This window comes from Falco punctatus (assembly GCF_963210335.1).
Source record: "Falco punctatus genome assembly, chromosome: 1".
Classification (NCBI taxonomy): domain Eukaryota; kingdom Metazoa; phylum Chordata; class Aves; order Falconiformes; family Falconidae; genus Falco; species Falco punctatus.
In genome coordinates this window covers 116,245,529-116,264,291 of record NC_137580.1, presented here as the reverse complement: position 1 = coordinate 116,264,291, position 18,763 = coordinate 116,245,529, and the positions used below count along the sequence as shown (strand labels likewise).

Below are 18,763 nucleotides of genomic sequence, written 5' to 3'. Positions count from 1 at the left end.
GGGCAGGCAGGCCGTGGGGTGGGTGTCGCCCCACATGTCCCCGCTGCGCGGCTGGAGGGCAAAGGCGGGAACGGCGGTGTGTGGGGATGGGGATGGGGATGGGGATGGGGATGGGGATGGGGATGGGGATGGGGATGGGGATGGGGATGGGACGCTGAGTGACTCTCGCTCGGGGGAGGCGGGCCGGGGCTGGGGCGCTGCCGCATTTATAGGAGGAGCGGCCGGGCGCCGCCGCAGAGCCCTCCCTGTCCCGCAGACGCAAGCGGGGCGGTGGCCCCGGTTAAAGGGGAAACTTGTCAGCGCCGCCGCCCGCTCCCGCCGCCCGTTCCGCTCCAGCTTCGCTCCGCTCGGCTCCGCCGCGACGTGAGTACGGCCCGGGCGGCCCGCTCCGCCAGCCGGGCTGCCGGGGCACCGCGGGGCGCTCCCCGGGGAGGGCAACAGGCACCCCGAAGGGCCGGAGAGACCCTCCGGGGGTCCGCAGGGGAGAGGGACTGAGGGAGACCCCCAGCTCCGGGGGTCCTCTAGGGAGTGGGGTCAGGGCAGCCCCCCCCCCTCTTCTCCGAGGGTGCCGAGGGGGGGATAAGCTGGGGAGAGCCCCCCCCTTCCCCGGGGAGAGGGTCCAAAAGAGCCTCAGCGGGGGGTGCCGAGGGGAGATGGGCCGAGGGCACCCGCCGGAGAAGAGAGGCCGAGGTAAACGCCCCGACCCCACCGTCCCCCGGGGGTCTCCAGGGCAGATGGGCCGGGGAAAGCCTGCCCTGGGGAGACGAGCAGGAAGAGTCACCCCCAGTGGTCCTTTGGGTAGGTGGGCAAGGGACCCCCCTCCCAGCTGAGAGGGGCCGAGATAGCCCCTCGGGTGACATGCGCCGCGATGGACCCCTCCCCCGCCTCGGAGGTGCCCTCGGGGAGAGGGATCGGATCCCCCCCCTCGGAGGAGAGGAGCTGGGGGACCGCCCTCGGGTAAGACCCCAGGGGAGCGGGGCGGGGCGTAGCCCCCTCGGTAAGAGGGCTTGGGGGAGCAGGCTCGGGGGAAGGGCTCGGAGGGGCCCCCGGGGGTCTCGGGGGGTGGGGCCGGGCAGGGGCCGGAGGGGAGAAGCCGGGAGCCGGGCGCTGCCCGAGCATCCCCCGGCGCGGGCGGGTCCAGGCGCTGCCGTGCGCCTCCTGCCGCCCCGGGCCGGCCCCGCGCCCAGCGGCATCCCTGTCCCCTCCAGCGCTGCCCGCCGCCGAGATGCTGCTTTTGCTGCTGGGGATCATCGTGCTCCATGTCACCGTGCTGGTGCTGCTCTTCGTCTCCACCATCGTCAGCGTAAGTGCGGGCTCCTCCGGCACCGGCAGGGCAGGGGCGGCTGGGGGGGGGGGGGGGCGGGGCACGGCATGGCAAGAGCAGATGGTGTTATTTTTCTTTGTGGTTTATTTTACAGCCTGGCTTTTAGCAGGAAACTTGCCGATTGCTGGTCTTACCAGCAGTGGAATTTTGGAGCATCTCACACAGAGAGCTCCTTCTGGCTTTGTGCTGGCAGGTGGAACTGGTGGGGTGCTGGGCTGCGTGCGGCAGCGGGTGCTCAGGGCATCGGTGCTGATGAAGCCCATCTCCTCATCGTCCCCACGCTGGTTCGCATCAGGGAGCAGCCTCAGAGCACCCAAAATACCCTCCTTGGGGGTGACGCTGCGCTCCCCTTTCGCAAAGGAGCTCTGCCTGCTCATGGGCTTCAGCCCGCAGGACCAGTACAGCCAGTGTGGGTAAAACCCCTGGAAAGGGGGCTGGTTTGGGCACTGGCTGCTCAGCACCAGCGTTTTGCTCTCCAGCTCTGCTCCTTTGGGGCTGTGAGTTAGGCACAGCCTCCGTCTCCTAACCCAGATGGGCTCCTGCTGGTGATTTTCAAGGCTTAAGTTTTGCAAGCAGTGGGAAGGGCTGGATGTTGCAGTGAGGGTTCCCAGCACTGCGCTCAGTCTTAAGCCCAATTAATGTGTAATCTTCTTAGGAAGAGGTTTGACTTGGTTTTAAGGCAGCAGTTTTGTGGAGCTAGTGAATTCCAGGCTGGCTTCACCAGGTTCTTCTTTCCCATATTATTTTTTTTTTCTTTTTTTTTTGGAGGGGGGGAGTGGTAATGGTAGTAGAAGACGTTACAAAAATCTTCTGAGTCATTAGAAATCACGTGGAAACATTCAAATAGCCCGGCTTGGCAGCAGGCGAGGACAGCAGAGGGGAGGGAAATGCACGTCCCCCGTGGGACTTGATCCATGTTAAAGAGAATAAAGAGGTTCTGTTTTTCTGCCGTTGAGGCAAAAGCAGCTAAAAGCAAATATCAGTATTTACTTTCCAAACCCCAAACGCCCCAAAGAAAAGCATGTGCCTGGGAGCGCCTGGCCAGGCACGCGCGTACCAGTACGCACTGGGGCTGGCCGGTGCCGAAGCCTTGTGGGGGGGCGTTCGGCTGCCTGCTGCCTCCTGCCAGGGTCCTGCTCACGGGGCTGCGTCTCTTTTGCAGCAATGGCTGGTGAATGGCGGGCACACGGCAGACCTCTGGCAGAACTGCACTTCTGGTAGCGTCTTCCACTGCCTGACGTCGTCCACGAACGGTGAGTGCTGCCCAGCAGTCGGGGCTGGTGCTGCCCATCATTTCTATTGACTTCCCTGGACAGGGGAAATCAGGGGGGATTTGCCTGTGCAGGTTATTTGTGATCCCCTCTTGCTTTTTCCTGCACCCCCAAAGCTGTTCCCTCCCAGCCCTTCCCCTTGCCTCCTCTGCTCTGTCCCCAGATGGAGGGACAGGGCTCCACGTTGTTGATGTCCTGGTGGGGGGATGTAGTGGAGAGATGGCTCCCTAACACCTTACCAGTCCCTGATGTTGTGATGGGGCTTAGCATGGATACCAGACCCAGTGCCCGTTGCTCTGCCCTTCTGCCCTCGAGCTGCGGGGCAGCTCCTGGTAGCACTGTGGTAGTGTGTTCGGCATGCTCAGCCGCACTGGAGGTGACTGGCTCAAGCCCTGTTGGGTGGTGTCCTGTTATCAGCCTGTTTTGATTTCACTCGGATGTACAAACGCGAGGCAGTCCTTGGAGCAGGGCTTGCTAAGCACCCATCGCCCTGCTGGGCATGGAGGGACTGATTTTGGCACACCTCCCTCTTGCTCCGGTTGTGAGGGTGTCGCAAAGATGCGCGTGGTACCCCACTGACAGCGTGTCCCTGCCTGGAAAGCTGCACTGCTTTTTGCTGCTATGACAGGCTGAGGTTTCAGGCACACGCCTCACCCTACAGCTGGCTGTTGAGCACTGTGTGTGGGATGTGCTGAGTGCTCAGGCTCTTCATCCTGCTGCTGAAATGGTGCCCGTGGCACCTGCACAGCTGGGGTGGCTGAGCAGCCGCCTCTGGACCAAGCTGGGTGAAGGCTGATGTCACACTGGGTGACATCGCCCAGCGAAGTGCTTGCTGAGGTCAGCAGGGGAGGAGTAGTTGCTAAGATGCTGTGACAGAGTTTCCAGGGCATACAGAGGTACCAGGAATGAGAAATCTGTGCTCGGGGTGTCAGGCAAGCCTGTGCCTCAGTTTCCTCAGAAGACAGGGCTAATGCCAGTGTGTCCAGCATTCGTTTTCAGTTAGCTTGGCTTTTGCTTTCCCATGGAAACAGATTCCCCCAGTGAAACCACCTGTGAATCATGGCGATGTCACTGCACGCACAGTCATACTGTGCTGGAAACATGGTCCTGGCACAGGAGCAAACCAATGCCGCCTGGTGTCGGCAAGGACGGAATGGTCGCACTGGGAGCACTAGGTCGACAAGGAGGGAACACTGAGATGCTTTCAAAGGGTTGCGGCGATGGGGGACTATCGGAGGTTTTTGGAGATGCGGGTCACCGTAATCCCCAGCCTGCTGGGAGCAAAACACTCGTGGTTCCCCCACGCAGGGGGGTGGATGCTGATGCTCGCCCTCCCTCTTACCTCCCCTGGGCTGAAAGCAGCGGCTGTTCCCCTGCACGGGCCCAGGCTCTGCTCTGGGTGGGAGCGGAGCTGCCGTGCTGGTCTCTGCTGACGCCTGGTGGTGTCCAGGCTGGCCAGGAAGCGGCTGGATCCTGTCCCAGCCGAGGAGCCTTCTGGAGCCATGTCCTTCATCAGCAGTTGGCTGGTGCTGGCTATCTGCAGCGTAGGCAGGCTGCTTCACGGCCATTCATCCGTGCTCCAAAACTGCTGACTTTGCGTTTTGAAATAAAAGGCAGCCATGGCCCCCAGGAGTCCCAGAGCCCGGGGCTGTAAAGCCTCCCCAAATCTTTTGCTTTTCAAACCTGCACTGCTTATTCTGGGTGTTTGCAGGATGCTGCGTGTCGAGGAGTTATCGGTGTTGAGAGGGGGTTGTCCAAAAAGCAGTTGGGATCGTTTCCTCCACATCTGACTGTCCCGTTGGGTGTTGTGCATCTATATTGCCCTGCTCCCAGAAACTGCTCAAAGAAGGGCTTCCCTCTGGATCATTTCCAGGGATGATTTTTTTTTATCATTAATGGGACTACAGTCAAGATGACCCTGCTAAGAATGCAGTTGAGCAGCTGAGTTTGGTTGATAAGGTGCCCCAGCGGGCTGCTGTGAGTGAGGTGCAATGGTGCTCGAGCCTGAAAGAGCTTTCTGACAGCTCTTGTTCATATGAAGGCTCTGCTCCGGCATCAGGAGAAGGGGATTTTGCTTGAGCAAGGGCTTGTGCCTCATCCACCCGTGACAGGAGTGTGGGAGCAGTGCTACTCAGGACCAGTCTTCATCTGGTGGGACTCTGGATGCAGGATCCAGAGCTCACCGGTGCTGTAGGAACACAAAATTAAAAGGTATTTCCTAGGCCTGCACAAGGCTTTTAAAATCTGTCTGTAAAACCAGAACAAAACTGCCATGTGGCTTCCTTTCCAGTAGATCCCTGTTCTCTCCCTCCCCGCTGCCCATCTCTGGGCCCCTTGCTCCCACCACCCCACGCTGCTGGGGGAATTGTGGTCGGTCACTATGTGAAGCGATAGTGGGAACACAGGGCAAGGATACTGTGGCCGAGACACCTCTGAGGCTTGTGCTTGTCCCTCCCTCAACCTTGTTATGCTCCTCATATGCTCTTTGCTAGGAATATGCTTACTTTAAAAGATAAGAAAGATCCCATACCAAATACTGCAAACCATTCCCATTTAAATCTCTTCCAACGGCTGTGCGTGCTACACTCAGTTGTAGAAAGCTGTAAGAACTTGTTTCTCTGTCTTGTGCCAAGGAGGGTACTTAATGGTTAACTGCAGAGTGCCAAGGTCTGCTCTGGGCTAAGAGCAAGAAATCCTCGCTTGGGAATTTTGGCAGAACTTAGTCCTGACGTAGAGACGGTGTTTCTTCTGGCCATTGCAGTGGCCGCTGTAGTGCAGTCACTTCTTCCTCTCTTTTTGGGAAGGGGTGGTGCTCAGTACTCGGAATATGTGGAATTAGGGAGGGTGGGGTCTTGTGTGTTCAGCACGGATGGGGGCTTTGGGGGGTGTTGTGCTGCGGTGCCCCTCTCGGTCTCAGCACGGTGAGGAGGGGGCAGCTGCACAGGGACCCTTTTGTTTCCATGACCATTATGCAGATGCCCAACGAGAAACTCAAGTTGCTAAAACCAGGTGCCAGCAAGATGCACTTGTGTTGGACACAGGGGCAGGTTGGGGACTGTGCTCCGGACTTCACAGATTATCCCACGGGATGGAATAAGCAGCAGAACAGTCCTGGCTGCAGGACCACCAGACCGGGGCTTCCCGGGACATTAGCAGACCTGGGGTACAGGCTGGAGCTGGCCTTGGAGGGGGCTGAGCGCCCACCTCCCACATTCCTCTTGGCAGGGTTTGAACCCTGTGCATGTGTGAGGGCTGAGCAGCCCTGGTGGGAATGTGTGCAGGGAGGGAGGATGAAACACCAGGTCGGGGGCAGATGCCCACTTCTTCACCTTTTACAACTGCCTGCTTGTTGCTTTGAGTTTTGCATTTGCTTGTTAGATAATGCCTTTTTTTTTTTTCAAGAGGCCGAGAACTATGGAAAAAATGTTGCAATCTTTGCTTCGTTTGCACTGTCAGACATTCCTGGAAAAGACTTATCTCAAGAATTCAGCTCTGAATCCCAGAACTGTGCGTCGGCACGGCTGCGCGCCAGCCCCCAGCTGTGCGATCCCGCTGCAAACACGGGGCACACGGCCGGACCTGCACCGCCCAACTGCTCTTAAGTAGATTCCACCCCAAATTTGCAGATGGTGGTATTTTTTTCCTCCAAAAATGTCCTCTTCCTTCCACAACTGAATTTTCATGCAGGCAAGAAGATTTTTTTTTTCTGCTACTTTCTACTATTCTTCTGATTTCAGTGGGCGTGGGGAATGTGGGGAAGGAACGGGAACCTCCCTGGAGATCCCCACATCCTCCTGTAACATCAGGAGACATTTTTCCTATTGTTTTCCCACAGTTTCTCCTGTCACTGCTCTGTGGCTTTCACATGACTGGCTTGTTCGCAGACAGGCTGGTGGTTTTTTGGCTTTTTTAAAGGGAAAAGAAAACCCTAAACCTTGGGAAATGTGCAGGCTGCCAGTCCACATGATTACTAAGTGCTATGGGCCGTGTGATGCACCTGCTAATTTGCTGATGTGATGGCCACAAGCAAAGCCCAGGTGGGTTGTCCAGCATGGAGATCTGCCCTGGACAGCCTGGGTGGGCAGGGATGGACCTCCCATCGATGGGGCAGGCACTGCCTCACACCGGGGCATTGCCCCGCTCTTCTGCACACTGACCGTCCCTCTTTGCTCTGGCAGGTGGGGCCCTAAGCAGCACTGCTGGTGCTTGAAATGCATTTTCTTTGGGCTGGAGAAGGCAGGACAGATCTTCATCCCTGGCATGAGTTAGGGGCATCGGTGCCCTGACCCATCAGCTGTTCCCAGGAGGAGCTGCGCTGCTGTTTCTCCACTTTAAAATGCATAACTGAAACATCTGAACCCCCATTGCTTTTGGTCTGTCAGCCCCCCCTCCCGAGTGGCTTTGCTGCCCTTCTTTCAGACCCTTTATTCCAGCAAGGCTGGATTCACATGGCATAGAAAAGGTATTGAGAGATGGAGGTGCCATTTAACCTGCTGTATCCTTTTTGTGACTGAAAACGACGCTGCTAGGCTTCAGTGAAGCCTTGCGCTGAGGAAAATTACTTCTCAATGCCTAATTCCAGTATTGCTAGTGAGTATAAAATACCTCAACAAAAAGAGATGGGAGCAGATTCCCCTCCAGCCCACTGGAAGGACTGAGACTGCACCAAGTGGATTGAGACTTGGAGGGTTTGTCACTGGCGAGGGGACACTTCCCAGTGCACGAGGGTGAGGTGGAAGCAATAGTCTAGTCACCCCTGCAAGTTAGAAGTTCAAAGATTTAAAGATGCAAAGATTTTAAAAAGTGGTTTCAGCTTTTTGTTGAATGCTGAAGTAACCTGCCACACCTAGGCTGCGCGTCTCGCTGAGCCTGCGGGCACAGCACCGTCGCAGCCTTTTGCTTTACTTCTGCTGGGCAGCTGCAAACTAGCGAGAAGTTCCCCAGGTCTAAGATGCTGGATCTGTTATGACGAGCCCTGCAGTAAATACAGAGTAGCTTGTTTGTGTAGTAGCCTTTACGCTTGAGGTTTTAGCCATCAGCTGGCCCCGTTCAGCTCAGGGACTGCATGTACAGAAGATTTGGGGACGTATCTGATCCTTCAGGGTCTTTGCAGTCTGCAGCAAAGAGCCAGCTTTTACCCATGGCAGTCTGTGGGTCCAGGACACCCGCTTCGCCATCGCTCGACCTCATTGCCCTGACTGGGGCAGGGCTGAACCCCTCTCTGCCAGCTGTGGGTGACTACAGCTTGCCCCTTAGTTGTCTCAAATAAACTGTGGGGTATTCCCGGAGAACATTTTGTATTTCAGATCAGTTTCTCCCATAACCACGTAGCCTATGATATTAAAGGGATTTCCTCTGGTTAAAGCAATTTTTTTACTGTTTCTTGTTCTTCTTACAAAGAGCATCTGATAAGGAGAGGGAGGGAACTCGTGCTTTTCCTTCTCAGCTGCTTCAGAGCTCTTTGGCTCCCATTTTTCTGTGGAAGGGGGTCAGTCAACCTTCCCTGCTGTGTGGGGGGCTTTGGCCCATAGAAGAGGAGAGAAAGGGAGGAAGAAGTTGACGTGTGGACTAACAATGACTGCAAAACCAGAAGAATGGGTCGGTGGGTCCACTGCAGAGCACCATGCTGGAAACCCCTTAAATCAATGTTTTTTTGGCCTTGATGAGACTCTTGGATGCCCCTGTGGCCACAGACCAGGTGTATACCTGCAACGTGCTTGTGGGTCAGGGCAGCATCGCTCCCCATCCCTGCTCCTGGTGCCTGGACTCATAATCAGTGGGAGCTGGTACCTAAGCCCTTTGGAGGACCTGAGCCTGAAGTGACGTGTCGACCACCTCAGCTCACTCTCACACACAAACCAAAAGGAAGTCGGAGCCACCACGCCGAGGGTCTTGGAGAGGAGCTGGCTTGGGCATTGTGGAGCTGTTGGAAGGTGTTTTTCATGGTGCCAGCAGCTTTCTGCTGCCTCCACAGCATCAGAGGTTGCCTCTGTGGGTTGTGAGCTTCAACGGTCTGACTGGATGACTGAACATGGCAGCTCTGGAGAGCTACAGATCTCCTGGCCTCGGGGACTTCTTGGGTGGAGCTTCAAGGAGAAGGCAAAAGGGAGGACAGCTGAGAGGAAAAGAGGATGAGAGGAGAACAGAGGGCTTTGGGGGTTTCATCTCCTTCTGAAGGAGCTACAGAAGAGGACCAAGAAGTCTCGGGCAGTACTGAGTTCATTCACTGCCTCCCTGCAGCCTCAGTGTTTCTCACCTGCTCATCCCCTGGCCCTTACAAACACTTTGGGAGCCCTTTAAAATCGCCCTTTTCTGGTGGTTTTCCCAGGAATACCTCAACCCAGTACTCTGTAGTCCCCTCCAGAGGATGGACCATAGGAGGATGGGAAAGGAGCAACTGCTGGGTGCAAAACCTGCTTTTCCTGGCTTGAACATCCAGCAGCCACAAATGCAGCTGGGGAAGGTTTGATTTCGTGCTGGTGGGAGGTCTGGGACCAAAGCAGAAGAAAGTTGCGGTGTCACGGAGCTGGATTTTCGCTAGGAGATGTTAGCAGCTCTGCTGGATGCAGCTGATGAACTGTGATGCTGTTGTCCCCAACAGGAGATGTTCACTTTGGGTGGCGGGGCTGTGGGAGGCAGCAGGGGGGTCTGTGCCACTCAGGAGTAGTGCTGCGGGTAGCTGAGCTTTTTTGACTTTCTGAGTTGCTACAGCGAGTTGCCAAGGGGCAGCGGTCTGAAGATCAGGCCCAGAAGAGCGATGCCATTGAGCTAATATTTCTGCATCTTTAGCTCACCCTTTTTCAACCCTCTTAAGGTGTGTTTGAGTATCAAGGTTTAACACCCTTGCAAGCCCCAGTGCTTGCGATGTGACCTGTCTGCTTCACAGGTGAGGCTGCAGGTTGGGTTCAGGTTCTTGGTCAGACCTTGAAGCCCGAGAGTCTGCTTTGAAAAAACCCTTCTCAGATACTGCGGCTTTTGTGGACAGAGCTGGGCTGGTACCTTGTGCCAGTAGGTGCATGTGCTGCTCCTGACCCTGCTGATACATGGTCAGCAGCACTGCAGGAGCAGGTTTTACCATGCAGATGTGGGCATGAATTTCCCCTCCCTCTAGTTTTGTATATGTTATGTGCTGCAGTTACTTCCTTAGTGGGTGCTTTCTTCCTGAGAAGTGGCTGCTTTTGACGGATGCAGTGCATATGCAGTTTGCAAAAGGAAAGCTTTCCTCCAAATGTTACCGTCAGCTCATGGCACACAGGTGGTTTTAGTGCCCAGCACTAATCTAGTGATGTCTTACAGCGAGTACATAAGCTGATTGCTCAGATAAGTTTCTTTGCAGTTTGTACTTCATTCTTTCTCCTTGGCTGGCTCAAAAGAGGACAGGGTGTCTAAAACAGAGCAGTGAATTAAACCCTGGGGAGCCAATGCCTGTGTTTTAAAGCCCTCTGCTCCTGCCCAAGGGCATGTTTCTGCCTGCCCCATCAATCCTGCTCAGCTGCACCCCTCATCTGGGTATAAAACCTCCTTGCAAGGGGGGCTGGGGCTTTGCTGGAAGGGGTTGGGTTAGCATCTGCTGCTCTAGTGGGGTCAGCTGCAATTTCTGCTCTGGGTTTCCATTTCTGCTCTGAGTTTCCATCTTTCACGTTAGACTTCAGGGCAGTGGAACGTGGTCTTCAGCATCCCTGGGGTGAAATCTTTTTCCCCGCTGTTACAAGTGGTGGCATGAGCACATCAGAGCTTGCAGGGCTTAGGGAAATTTTCAAATTTGTTTTGTAAAAACTTCTGACTTTGTTTCTGACTGCCTGAAAGGGCTCGAAAACTGCTCCCAACGGGTCCTCTCCGGAAGCGGCGTGCAGGGTGTTATCTGTCCTTTCCACTCTGTTTCCTTTTCTTCCTCCTCCTGAAGAACAAAGAGATAAACACAGAGCTGAAGAGATGCAGGAGAAAAATGGAATAATCGACTCACTGCCCAGGGGAAACCACAAATAACAGCCTGGGAGTAAACAGTGCTGACAGCCCCCTGGTACAACCGACAGGGCACAGACCTCCCTGTGGCAAACTTGCTTTATTTTTAAAAGCCTATAGGTAGGAGAGAGCACTAATAGCAGCAGAGTTGAGAGCATGTGGGGTTGAGGAAGCAGCAATCTCATCCACCATTCTAGTGGTGTTTTCAAAGGAATTAAAGGCAATGAGCTGTGCTAATACAGCTGAAGTCTGGGGGCAGCTGGGCTTGGACTTAATGGGAGTATAACGGCTTGCACTGGTGGGTCTCAGAGTCATGAGCTGGGGATCCTGCCCCTTGTTTTTACAAAGGAGGCCAATAAAAGTCAGCAAAGGGCTGGATGTGAGCAGATCCAGAGCTCTGGTCTGTGGGATTATCTCCAATTTCCCTGCTCGCCAGCTTGTGCGATTGCTGCTCTCTGGCCGCTGAGAGCCCTGCGGTCACGGTGGGCTTTCCCCTCTCCCTCAGTGCCTGCCTTTGTATTCCTCTGTCACAGCTCTTTATTACAACGGGATTGTGCAAAGCCTGTATCAATCATTTGCATTCAGAACCAAAAAAGAGTCACGGGAAGGCGGATGCAATTAAAAGGGCAGCTCAGCTCAGCTTTCCATCTAGAGAGCCTTCTCCTTAAAATAACTGGCAGTTGGAGCATCCACCTCGGAGCAGAAAGGGCTCCTCTCTGGGCCAGATCCCGTGGCCTTTGAGATCACAAAAGACTTGGCTTCCTGGGTCCTGGACCTGACTGCAGGGCTTGGGGCTGGGCAGGCGTGGGCTGAGCCAGGACACGGAGCGGGGCAGGGCTGTGGGGCTCGGGAGATGGTGAGATGAAGGTTCAGCTTCTCACACCTGGGACAGGAGCCCTTTCTGTGCTGGAACGTGGATGGAGAAGGCAATTCAGCAGCTGGGCATCCTCTAACCGTACTTTCCGATCCCATCTGAGCAATAATTTATGACTTGATTTTAGCAGCGTTTGAGCTGCCTCCTTCCCTCCGCTGCTCCCTGGCCGAGCATGGGCAGAGCGGAGGGGTCAGCTGTGGGTGAGGCAGTGGGTTTCCCTGCCTGGCCTGCTGAGAGTGATGAAATCTGTGGGACATTTCGTCTGCGCATCGGTGTGTAAGCTACGCTGGGATTTCCTGGGAGTGACAGCAGTGGTAGCTGCTCCTTCCTAAGGAACAGCAGTAACTGGTGCATGTGGATGTAAACCCGGCGGCGCTGACTCGGGTGAAGCTCAGCAGCTCTTCAGCAGGGCCGGGTAACGCTGCAGAGCAGTTTGGTGTGGGAGTGGTGGAAAGGAGGGAAAGGAAAAAGCAGGCTGCAATGAGCAGGGGCCGCTCTGGGTGGGTTCAGTCTGCTTCGGTGAGCAGGACTTGAATTGCTCCATTGCGTGAACACGGGGAGGCAAAGGCAGGGGCAGGATTGATGGTGCAAAGCCAAACGCGCCAGACGTTACTCAATTGCACAGGATGTTCCCTGCAGGCATGGATTTGCTGGAAGGGTTCAGGCATGGATCATCACTGCTGTCCCAGCTGAAGGCTGTACCTCGCTCTCCAGCTCAAATTCCTCTCTCCCCTCCACGAGTGCAGCTTTGCGAGGGTCTGGGGGAGAAGCGTGCTTGCTCCTCTGAGAGCAGACGCTGCTCAGGGCAGTCCCACACGAAGGTCGCTGAGCTGAAGCGTAGCTCGATGTGGAAGTTTTGCTGCGTTTCAGGTACTTGCTGCAGAAAGCTGGCTCTCGCAGCGTGCGGCCGGGGGAGCGAAGCTGCAGGGAGTAAAACTGGCAGGAAGATGATACTGGGACTGAGACTTCAGTGCTGCCTCGCTGTCCCCTGTCCGAGGATCCAGCCCAAAGCATGGTTCTTCTGCCTTTCACTGGGTGGTTTGTGTCTCAGTTTACCTGTACCGAGTCCTGTCTGCCTTCCATGGTGAATTAATCAATATTGCATCCTTAAAAACCCTCTCAAGGAAGGCTGTGAATACCCATTTTGATCTCAGATTCTATAAGGAGAAGCAAAGGCAGAGGTGTTTGTGCGCAGGTCGCCGTCCTGGTACCGTCAGGCACTGTCTCTTTCCACCAAGCTGCAGCAGCTCATGGGATGGAGCAGCATTTTGCTTGTTTATTTATATATATTTTTTACGTGGGGAGTTACACACCCACGAAGCCTGGAAATAGCTGGGCAGTGACTCACTCAGGGGCTGGTTTAACTGGTCTGCTCTGGGAGGCAGTTGTGTTTGGCAGCTGGGGAAGGCTTTTTCCAAAAGGTTTGACTCCACAAGGGCAGAGGGTGTTCTCACTCACTGTGTATTTATTTTACCTCTGAGCTTGGCCAGCTTGGTGTCTTATGGCTTGTTGCACATGGATTTTGTGTTTCTATACAGCAGAACTCCCAGGGCCCGACGTGAAGGTGGGGCAGAGGCTTCGTCACGGCTTCTGCAGGCTTCAGACCGGAGCTCGTCCCTCTGCTACATTTTATTAGAAATGTTCCTTGTGAAAGCGTGTGGCCCCGCAATTCATGTTACCCCAGCACGCAGGTCCGTGCACGTGGCATCCTCCATCCCAGGCAGCGCTCTGCCTGTGCTGAGGACCACACCAGCTGGTGCAGCCTTGGATGTGGCTGCATCCCCCAGCTGTTAAACTTAATGGGAGCCAGGGGTGGGATGGTGGCACGAGGAGGATGCTGAGGCCACGGGCTGTGGTGGGCGCTTGCTATCTGTGGTGCCCACGCTGACGTTTCTGTCTGTCTGTCTTTCCCCAGAATGGCTGCAGTCAGTCCAAGCAATGATGATCCTCTCCATCATCTTCAGCGTCTTATCCCTGTTCCTGTTCTTTTGCCAGCTGTTCACGCTCACCAAGGGCGGGCGGTTTTACGTTACTGGAATTTTCCAAATCCTTGCTGGTAAGTGGGGGCCGATCGATGGGGCTGTCGGCGGTGGGGAAAGGGCTTTCCAGCAGAAGAGAGGGTAATGGTGGGAATGATCACACCCTGGGGTACAGGAAGCAGGACCCCTGAGCTGGCTCCTGCCTGGCTCAGGGCGGGGAGGAGGGGATGAATAATTCAGGTCTGGTGAGGTTTCGCACGCTGCGGGATGGGATCCATCTGTCAGGGCGTTATGCATCCAAACCTTTGGATCGTGGAAGGTGTAAGGGGGTCACTGTGCTGGCCGGGGAGGTTTCAGAGGGGCCAGGTGCCCGCTGGAGGCAAAGCTGTGCCCACCGTGGGTGTTGGGGCAAGCAGGGCATGGGGGCTGCCAGGCTGGAGGCTCTGCCTCCCCCTCCTCCCATGGCACCGGGTGGGATGCTGAGGGTCCAGGGCGGCCACGCTGGCTCTGGGACCCACCTCCGCTGGCCTGGGCGAGGTTTCCGCAACTGCTGGCGGGCTGGGGGAAGTAGTGGCAAACCTCTTTTGGCAAAAGAGGATGCAATGATTATTTATAAACTTGCCATAAGGGGGCCTGGTGCTTTGCACTTCAGCAAAGAGCGCTGGAGCGTGCAGGGTGAGCCAGCTGACTTTGAACTGTCAGATACTATTTTTAACTCTTAAAGAACTCAGCACTGGAAATGAGCCACGGTTCATGTCCTACGTTGCAGTTCTCCAAATATAGATGCTGTAAAGCCACGGGCTCCGTTTACGTTTCCATGTATGAAACCAGTGGGGAGGATTTTCAAGCATTCAAGACTAGAAAAATGAAATGGTGCAGCAAGGTTCTGGCTAAATTATGACAGACTGTCTGGGAAGGAGACTAGTTGTTTGCTAGAGCTTTAGATGTTACACTAAAAGCCACCCCAGGTCCTGCCCCTAAATCAGTGGAAAAACTCATCCACTGAATTTAAACAAAGTTTCTGAGCATCCTTTAAGCAACTGACCTTCACAAACCCTGGAAAAGTTCAGGGCTAACCTTTATTAGCAGGTGTGGCATGAAATCTGTTATAAGTGTATCTGCCTGGCCGTGATGCAGGTGATGAGTTCAGATCAGTTCACTGTCTCTGAAAAGATGGATGTGTAGAAACACGTTACAGGCACGGACACAGGGAGGGGAAATGGGCATTAATAATGCAATTATCTGCCTGAGAGCTTGTCTAATAGATCTGGGAGCAGAAGGCTCCTCTCTCCTGAGTGATCCGGTGGTGAATCCTCATTCTTGGAGGAAGAAAAAATGGGACTGCAATCCTTTTGTCCGTGCTGTGCTGGGTGTCCTAAGGGGATGCAGGGTCAGGCTATAGACCTGCTGTCTTTTTCCTTGTTGGGTTTGAGCCATGGGTCAAAATCCATCCCCAGCCAGTAAGAAGGACAGGAAAAGAGTGATCTTATTCCTATGGCCTGAGGAACCTGTAGGCAGAGGTCTGGATTGGGATGGACCATGCAGAGGTGGGCACTGGTGGCCATCCTTGCTGTTCTCCCCCATCAGGGCTGGAGGAGGGGGCTCAGGGCAGCTGTGGCCTTTGTGACCCTGAATTTCAGGAGATCCCACCTGGAGGAGGTATGGATGGTTCTGGTCAAAGGAGCTGAACCTCATGTGGTCTCCTTGCAGCTTGCTGTGGAAGGCCACTGCTGTCTAAAGCCAATGGAAGAAATTCCTGTGGCCTTCAGGCATTGCAGGTGTTTATCCATGCCTTGCAAAGCCCTGGCACCACAAAGCCCTGCTGCAGGTCTGCCAGGGACAAGGTCTTACCCACCTGAGTGCTTTGCTTTCAGCTCCAGCAGAGATGGAGAGGACCTCCCTCCTTCTGGGAGGGGATGGGAAGGCTCTTGCTGAAGCCCTCCATCACCCTGCACCGCCTCGTGGCGTGATGCAGCCTGGCGATGCTGAGGGTCTCCAGTTTTGGAACGTGAAAGACAGCAGCGCGCTGGACCTGAACCAGCGGGTGCCGGGAGCAGGACTGCTGGGTGCTCTTGCGTGGCAGAGCCAGGCAGTGGTGTCCTGAGAGCCAGGGAGCAGGTCAGGGGCTGGTCTCCACTGTGGCTTAGGCTGTGGCTCAGGGGAGCTGGGGAGTGGAGGTCAGGGTGAGAAGAGATGCACAAGGTCATTCGGGTCTGTTGTGCGGCAGCAGGGCAGGATGCATCCCCTGCACCTTCTCCACACTGCTTGGGAACATGCCTTGAAGTCTAGCTAAATTTGCCCTGATGGGATTTTAGCCATCACAAAGGCATCAAAAGGCCCTTGACAGCTCCCCTCCATCTTTGGTGGGTCCATCACATTGACAGGTAACTTCCCATAGCTGCATAAGCCCAGCATGGGAGAGACATTGGTTTGGATCTCTCCAGGTCTGACCCAGCTTTTCCATCACTCTCTCCATCTTCAGCATCACTTTCATCCCTTTCCTGTCATCCCTCCCACCCTGGAGCTGCTGTCCTTGAGGGGTGGAGAGGGTAAGCTCAGCCTCGAGGGCTGCGCTTTCCACATATCCCACAGCTTTTTGCAGAAACCTGCACTGGAGAGCTGACCTCAAGCCCGCACCAGCACCCAGCCTGCTTCATCTGCGGGGCTAGGGCAGCACGCGCAAACCTGCAGGAACACATTTGAGGTAGCATTTGCCCTCCTGGCCTGTCAAAACAAAACTAGAGGGTGTTCTTAAAACCAGGCTCTAAAGCGGTGATGCATTATTGCTTGCATTGGTGCAAGCAGCCAAATGCAGCTGTGCTTCACTTCCCGAGCGTGTTCTCCAGGCCAAAAGCAGTGCAGATGCTGCAGAAGTGCAGTCAGAACCATTGCCTCCATTTTGCCAATTTCCTCGCACGGACAATTGCTGCTGTATTTTCTGCTGTCTGTAGGTGACTGGCATGGCCACGCGCCTGCTCTCTGTCCCACCAGCCTCGGCAGACAATTGTTGTGCTCCCTGTGCATGGGCCGGGGCAGTGGGAGTTGGCTCTCGTGCTCAGAGAATGGAAACCGCACCAGCGGCGTGTTAATGAAACATATTCCCACTTCTGCACTTTCCCAGAACAAAGGAGCAGTGTCAAGTGGAATTACAGCTCAAATATCACGGTGGTTAAATGTAGGTGGTCCCGAGGTCCGTGCAGGGTATTTGGAACTCAGCTCCGACAACAGCCCCACGACTGTATAATAGAACTGCTGGGATGGACTGAAAGAGCTTGTTTTCGGGCAGAAATAGAGGTGGCTTTGTGTTCGCTCTGGGCAGTCCCCAACGTTGATGGGTTGTTTTTACAACAAAGCTTGAATGCTGCCTACCGGAGCTGGGCCTGGCCGGACAGCCCTCGGGGACCTGTGCTGGGCCCTGGCTGGCAAGGGTGGGTGCCAGGAGCTGGGAAGAGGGACAAGCCATGGGCGCAGGGGGGCTTGCAGCGAGCGGGGCTTGCAGCTGAGCTCCTCGCTCAGCCCTGGAAGGGGACAAGGCATCGCACGGCACAGACCCTGCCAGGCCAGGGCGTCCTTCACCCCAGCTGTCTGCCTGAGCAGGTGATAAAGAAGCTCTCACGCTTTAAAACAAGCCGGGTTTGTGTGTGCCCTCTTGCAGCAGCTCTGCTCAGGCTACACTCTGGGTTTTGAACAAGTTGCCCAAGGGAGCAGGGTTGGTCTGGAGCAGCAGCCCGGAGCAGGGGGCTGCCTGATGCTTGCCTGAAGGATGGGTTAGCCCGGGTGATGCTCCAGCTTTGCCTGCTCCAGGGGCTTCTGCTTCACTTCCACAGTCCAGCAGACACCCCCACTCACCTGCAGCCAGCGCAGAGCCCACAGCATCACTCCCCGCCCCGATCATCTGTAGCTTTCCAAGAGACACGATACAAGGGGGCAATAATAAAGTTTCCCATATTGGTGTTGGGTATTATCCACTCCGGCTCCAGGTTTCCAGCAGGGAACTGCTCCGTGCATGGCGTTGCTAACCCATGTGTGCTTCCCTGGCAGGGCTCTGCGTGATGACCGGTGCGGCCATCTTCACAGTGAGGCACACGGACTGGCACCAAGCCTCAGAAAACACCTCCTACGGCTTCGCCTATATCCTGGCGTGGCTGGCCTTCCCCCTGGCCCTCGCCAGCGGCATCGTCTACGTCATCCTACGGAAGCGCGAGTGATGCTGCAGGAGGTGGTGTGGTGTGACAAGGGCACTCATGATGTCCACGGAGGAGACGGAGGCGGGGGAAAATAGACGAGAAAACGGAAAAGAAAATTAACAAAAAAAAAAAAAAAGAATAAACCCTCCCACCAAAACCAAAACCAAACCCAACCGACCCCAAAAGGAAACACTCAAAGGGTTACTTGTTAATTGAAGATGTATATAGTATCTATGGTTTAAAAAACCTATTTATAACACTTTTTACATATATGTACATAGTATTGTTTGCTTTTGTTGACCATATGCTATGTTTTAAAGCCTAAAGCAAGTGCCTAAGGAATTATTACTCCTAACAGTGTAACAAGAGCGCAGTGATTTTTCTCTCATGCAAAATCCTCTTTGACCTGAACTCTCCTTCCCCATCCCAGCCTGTATCGAACCATCAGAAAACCCCAGCTCTGACTGGTTTTAGGCTGGCATAAATCGGAGTTACGCCTGTTTACGCCAGCCGGAGGGTTAGTCCCCCCCACTCCTGCCACATGCTGTGATCCTGGTAACTGAAGTGCACATCCAGATCTGATGGGAGATGCTTCCTAAAGGTTTGAAGGATTTTGGAACAAAGGCTTTGATTGCCCCAAGTGCCTAAATGACTTATGTGCCTAAGTCCCATTGCCTTGCCACCACACCCGCTGGGAGTTTGGGCTTTTAAATCACTTAGGTTGGATTGCAATCCATCTCGGGCTGTCTGCCTTCGCCCGCGGGGGCTCTGGGGGTGCCCCCGGCACCTGTGCCAGTGGGGCCGGGGGGTGTGCTGTGCCGTGCCGTGCCGTGCCGAGCCGAGCTGCTGGGGCACTGATGCTCCCAACCGTGAAATGTGCTTTATCCTTGCCGTGGAGCTAAACCACCGATGAGAAAGAAGCAAACCCAGTATATCTATGAAATCAAATACCAGATATATGAAATGGTGCTATCTATTTACCATTCCTTATATTGCTAGCCATTTAACCTTATTCACTGGAAATTCAGTTAACAATCTGGAGGTAAACAACCAAGCTAGAAATGAAAAATAATTCTGTGTAATATAAATGAGCTATAACTGCTTTTGTACTTAGACTTGCTCTTACTATTATTTTTAATAAAGCATTTATAACTGACGTTCCGTTT

At 54.8% G+C, this 18,763-nt stretch overlaps 1 protein-coding gene across 1 annotated transcript; it reads left to right on the top strand.

The window, feature by feature from the left end:
* Window positions 1-211: 211 nt before the first annotated feature.
* On the top strand, window positions 212-18,753 carry PMP22 (peripheral myelin protein 22). The gene is made up of 5 exons (XM_080367318.1): window positions 212-363; window positions 1,209-1,303; window positions 2,487-2,577; window positions 13,347-13,487; window positions 17,452-18,753. The coding sequence occupies exons 2-5, from the start codon at window positions 1,226-1,228 to the stop codon at window positions 17,616-17,618; spliced, it is 477 nt and encodes a 158-aa protein (XP_080223444.1). The 5' UTR covers window positions 212-363; window positions 1,209-1,225; the 3' UTR covers window positions 17,619-18,753.
* Window positions 18,754-18,763: the final 10 nt, after the last annotated feature.